Raw genomic sequence first — 5,957 nt, forward strand, 5'->3', positions numbered from 1 at the left:
TGTCTAAACACAAGGCTGGTACTTCTAATGTTGTTGCTGATGCTCTTTCAAGAAGATGTTCTTTGTTGTCAATTCTGGAAGCTAGAATTCTTGGATTCTCATTTGTTAAGGAGCTATATGAAGCTGATTTAGACTTTGCTCCTATTTTGAACTGTTCTCCTGCTGAGTCCAAAAGAGATTATGTTGAGCAAGATGGTTTTCTATTCAAGGGTAGAAGGTTGTGCATTCCAAAAGATTCGATCAGGGAGTTGCTGATTAGAGAAGCACATGAAGGTGGTTTAGCTGGTCATTTTGCGATTAACAAGAGATTGGAGATCCTAAATGAACACTTTTACTGGCCATGCATGGATAAAGATGTTAAAGCTGTGATTAATCGTTGTGCTACATGCTTTCAATCTAAGTCAGCATTTCACAAGGGTTTGTATACTCCTCTTCCTGTTCCCAACCAGCCATGGGAAGATTTGAGCATGGATTTCATTGTTGCTTTACCGAGAACTCAGCGAGCAAAGATTCTATTATGGTTGTTGTTGACAGGTTTTCAAAGATGGCTCATTTCATAGCCTGTAACAAAACCAATGATGCTACTATTGTTGCTGCTTTATTCTTCAAAGAAATTGTTCGTCTTCATGGAGTTCCCAAAACCATTGTGTCTGATCGAGATACAAAGTTCTTAAGCTATTTTTGGAAGACATTATGGAAGCAGCTTGAAACAAAGCTTTTATTCAGCACTTCTCACCATCCCCAAACTGATGGTCAAACTGAATTTATCAATAGAACTGTGGGAATGCTGCTGAGAGCACTTGTGAAGAAAAGTTTGAAGGAGTGGGATTTGAAGCTTGCTCAAGCTGAATTTGATTTTAACAGAACACCTAATTACTACACATGAAAATCACCATTTGAAATCTGTTATGGTGTAAATCCACTCACACCCATTGATCTGATTCCTTTTGCAATTGAGCCTAAGGCAAGTGTTGAGACAGTAGCAAAGGCTAAAGAAATGAAGAAGCTGTATGAACAAGTGAGGGCCAAAATTGAGAAGACCAACAAACAATACAAGGCTAAAGCTAACCAGCATAGGAAGCAACCCACTTTCATTCATGGTGGTCTTGTTTGAATTCATCTAAGGAAGGAAAGGTTCCCAACAAAATGAAAGAACAAGCTGATGCCAAGAGCTGAGGGTCCATTTAAAGTGTTGGAAAAAGTTGGTGATAATGCTTACAAGGTCGAGCTGCCTGGTGATACTGCCGTGTCTATCACTTTTAATGTTGGTGATTTAATGACCTACTTGGAAGATGACAACCTCGAGAACTTGAGGTCAATTACCTTTTAGAGGGGGAGGATGATGCGGGTGATCTGAGCAATATAACTAGCAACACAACCAGCACAAGCTCAAATGATGTCACACTCGAATCTGGTCAAGCAATGGTCGTGTTGCCATCTATTTCGTATCATCTAAGTGTTTTTGGAGTTGGTTCAACAAGCTCAGGGGTTACCCTACTTCAGTCCTTAAACTGAAGTAGTTAAGTTTTCATGAATAAAGTTTTTGATAGTTGAAGGCAAGCCAGTAATTAAGAAGAACCAGCTAGCCGAACCAGCAAATGAGCTTAGTTCAGCCAGTAAAGCTTTAATTCACTAAGCCGGGTAACTAGCAAATCGAACCAGCAAAGTTATACTTAGACGAGCCAGTTAGTTCAACCAGCTGAAGAATTTTAAGTTCGACCAGCACACGAAACTTAGTTCAACCAGCAGGCGACACTATTTTCTTTCTAAAGGGCTAGCTTGCTGATACGATTCAAAGTTTATCTAATGCTTTCAATAAACCGGTCAGGTCTTGTGCTTAACACGTGCGTGGCTGTTCTAGAATGTTCAGCTGTCCAAGGAAGATTCTTATCTATCATTGGCTACTTTTTATCATGGGAGGAGCACTAACAAATGGCAGGCTTTTGCAGATTGTGTCCTTTATTCTTATTGGCTAATTTGTAATTATTTGTCCTTTTTGTCTCCATTTCCTTTTTATGTTTTTTGTCATATCTAGAAAATATCTGTTAAGCTTCTCCTATAAATAGAGAGCTCTTGTAATTGTAAAACTCGGTTGATGATTGAATGAAAAGTTTGATAGAGCTTATCTATTTACAAAATCTCCGTGTCCTTTACGAATCTTTGATTCCGGTGGCTAAGAGTGGTTTCTTTATCAATGTTTGTGGTGTTACTTTATCAAACATTGTGGTGAAATCCAAATCTTCATATATGAAATTATAGTTGTGGTGGAATCTTTATCAACTGTAGTTGAAGATTTGGAGTGTTTCTAGATCTCCAATTGTGTTGGTATCTTTATCAATTTGGGGTTTAGATTCTTCTATCCTTTGTGTTCTTATTTCAGAGTTTTATACTCTGTTTTGGGGCTGTTACTGTTACAAATTGGGTCTTTGTGTTCAGATCTGTTGGGTGAAGAAAGCTTGTTCTAAATTGCGTTTTTAAATTCATAATCACGCATCAGCTAACCCCTCACTTCCTCCCCTGCAGGTAGACTTGTATGCTAGGGTTTTAGGAGGAGCTTGCTGTTTTGAGGGATATGTTTGAAGAACAAACTCTGATGTCTTTTGTATAACAAAATAATAGTTTTTTAACATAACGCCTGATAAATTATAATAATCGTGTGGTATTGTAAAACTTAAGTATTATATGTATAAAGTTTCCATTGTGTATTTAAAAAAAATAGACGGTGTTACAACTTGGTATCAGAGCGCAGGTTTGGCAACGTGTACACATGGATGTCATGTTCCCAAACCTTCGATTGTGTGTCAAACATATCCTTGGGAGACAGGCTAAGTGAATGTAGAGAATGGTATGATTGTCTGTAGGTACTAACGGATTATCCACTAAGCTTTTGTGAGCTGATGTGTAGTACAGGTGAAAGATGATTGACGAAAGGCAGGATGTCCGAGCTCCACCTACCCCCGAAATCTTCAGAGCTCCACCTGAAGGGGAAGACTCAGACACTGATCAGCAAGTGTACATCCAACGATTGGAGAGTCGATTGAAAGAATCCCGAGACTAGATAACTAAGCTAGAAGGTGTTGTTTCTATGGGTACAGTGACGGGTAATGATGATACTGCACCTCCAGGGTTTTCTGTACCTCAGTTTGGGTCTGTATCAGGGGGAACTTCATTACAACCACAACAGTTCCAAGTTCTATTGCCATTTCCACAGTTTGAAACGCCACCTCAGCAACAGTCACAGCCTCAACAGGGATACCAAAACCCGGGTCAAGTTATGTATCCCTACGTGATTCAAATGTGGCCGCAACCAACAACTGAAACTAAGAAAAAGTGTACTTTTAAGCAATTTCTTGAATGCAAACCTCTAGAGTATGTCGGTAGTTCTAATCTGACTGAAACCTTTGATTGGTTACGTGAGGTTGACCGAGCATTGGAAGCCTGTCAATGCGAGCCCGAATTACGTGTAACTTATGCCAGTAGATTGTTGAAAAAGAAAGCAATAGGTTGGTAGGATTCTGTAGCTTCTCAGATGTTAAAGGAAATGTTGAACCAGGTGACTTGGGAACAATTTGCTGCTAAGGTGTACGAACAGTATTGCACTACTTATGAGATCTCAAGAATGAAGCGAGTGTTTATGAATCTGAAGATTACCATACAGATGACAATTGATGAACTGATTGAGAAGTTCACTGACAAGCTTCGCTTTGTACAACAGTGGCTTCCGGATGAATAATCTAAGATTGATTAGTTTGTGGAAATGATCTTGCCAAAATACATATCATTGGTAAGAATGACACTTCGTTACCTCAAGCTTTTGCAATAGCCAAGATGGTGGAAGGAGACATTAAGGCGGCCAGAGAAATTCAAAACAAACAAGTGACGCAACCCAAGCAAGCTTCAAGTAAAGGTAGTTTTAAATCAAAGAAGTCCCGTGATGGTCAACAGAAGGGAAGATTTTCCCAAAGTGGTAGTAGTTCGAATCGGAGGGTGTGGTGCAATGGTTGTAAATCGACTCATGCGGATCATTGTACTAATTTGACAAAGAGGTGCATGCGGTGCAGAGTAATGGGTCATGATATTCAGGCTTGCTCATTCAAAGAAAATGTTTGCTGGAATTGCCATAAATCAGGGCACAGATCAGTTGATTGTCCATCTGCAAGAAAGATGAGTTCTGGGGTAGGGACAGGAGCAAGGACAGCGTCAGTAAGGGGATCTTCGGCTTCATCAACTGGACAGAAGCGTAAGACTCCTCCAAGACCTGAAGTAAGAGCCTTCCAGATGTCGGTAGACACAGCTACTACTGCCGACGATGCTATCACCTGTATGTTTTTGGTTAACTCTACACCTGCTCGTGTATTGTTTGATTGCGGAGCCAATCGTTCTTTTATTTCTACTAGATTCTGTGATAAGTTAAACTTGCCTATTTCTATGTTACCTGAACCGTTAGAAGTGGAAGTAGCCAGTGGTAAGACCGTTCCAGTCACAACATCTGTGTCTGGAATAAGTATAGAAATAGATGGGAGTGTATTTTCGGTGACTTGCTTAGTGATGCTCATACCTAGCTTTGATGTAGTTCTAGGTATGAACTGGTTGAGTTTCCATAAGGCAAGTATAAAATGTCATAAGAAACTGATTTCTTTCCCTTTATCTGATGGGACATGTGTTATATCCCGGGGTGAACGGGGTGGGTTTGGTTGTCCTTTGATTTCGATGATGAAGGCTAGGAAATCGATAGCAAAGGGATGTGATACGTTTCTCGCGTATGTAATTGATGCTAATAAAGAGAAAAAGACGGTAGCTGATATTCTAGTAGTGCGTGACTTCCCAGAAGTATTTCCAGATGAATTACCGGGTTTGCCGCCAGTTAGGGAAGTAGAATGCAGAATTGAGTTGATGCCAGGATCTACACCAGTGGCTAAAGCTCCTTATAGGTTAGCTCCTTTCGAGTTATGCGACATGATGACGCAAATTCAGGATTTGCTAGATCGTGGGTTTATACGACTGAGTTTATCACTGTGGGGTGCTCCAGTGTTATTCGTGAAAAAGAAAGATGGTACGCTCCGAATGTGTTGATTATCGGGAATTGAACAAAAGAACCGTGAAAAATAAGTATCCTCTTCCGAGGATAGATGATTTATTCGATCAACTTCAAGGAGCTTCGTGCTTTTCAAAAATAGTTTTACGTTTTGGGTATCATCAGGTTCATGTTGCTGAATTCGATATTCCGAAAATAGCATTTCGTACTAGGTACGGTCATTATGAGTTTCTGGTGATGCCGTTCGGGTTAACGAATGCGCCAGCAATTTTTATGGATTTAATGAATCGGGTGTGTCGACAGTTTCTTGATAAGTTTTTCATAGTATTTATTGACGATGTTCTGATCTATTCAAAGACAGAGTCTGAGCATGCTGATCACCTACGTCAAGTATTAGAATTGTTGAAACGAGAACAGCTTTACGCCAAGTTTTCCAAATGTGAATTTTGGTTATGTGAAGTTCAGTCTCTGGGTCATGTTATTTGTCAAGAAGGTATCAAAGTGGATCCATCCAAAATAGAAGGGGTAATGAATTGGAATGCACCGAAAACTCCGACCGAAATTAAGAGTTTTTTGGGTCTAGCAGGGTATTACCACAGGTTTATCAAGGATTTCTCTAAGATTGCGGGTCCATTAACAAAGTTAACTAGAAAGGATGTATCTTTTCAATGGAATGATGTGCAAGAGAAAGCATTTCAGACATTGAAGCAGCTATAGTGTCAAGCTCCAATATTAGCGTTACCCGAGGGTACTGATGATTTTATGGTATATTGTGATGCGTCATATGCGGGTTTGGGTTGTATGTTAATGCAGCGAGAGAAGGTTATTGCATATGCTTCAGGGCAGTTGAAAACTCATGAAAAGAATTATCTGGTACATGACTTAGAAATGGCAGCGGTGGTTTTTTGCTTTAAAGCTATGG

General features: G+C 39.9%; 1 protein-coding gene across 1 annotated transcript; it reads left to right on the forward strand.

Annotated features, from left to right (window-relative positions):
* Positions 1 to 3,828: 3,828 nt before the first annotated feature.
* On the forward strand, positions 3,829 to 5,752 carry LOC139863129 (uncharacterized). Its single transcript, XM_071851779.1, has 2 exons — positions 3,829 to 5,053; positions 5,397 to 5,752. The coding sequence occupies exons 1-2, from the start codon at positions 3,829 to 3,831 to the stop codon at positions 5,750 to 5,752; spliced, it is 1,581 nt and encodes a 526-aa protein (XP_071707880.1).
* Positions 5,753 to 5,957: the final 205 nt, after the last annotated feature.

The sequence above is a fragment of the Rutidosis leptorrhynchoides genome, chromosome 8 (assembly GCF_046630445.1).
Source record: "Rutidosis leptorrhynchoides isolate AG116_Rl617_1_P2 chromosome 8, CSIRO_AGI_Rlap_v1, whole genome shotgun sequence".
In the NCBI taxonomy this organism is placed as follows: Eukaryota; Viridiplantae; Streptophyta; class Magnoliopsida; order Asterales; family Asteraceae; genus Rutidosis; species Rutidosis leptorrhynchoides.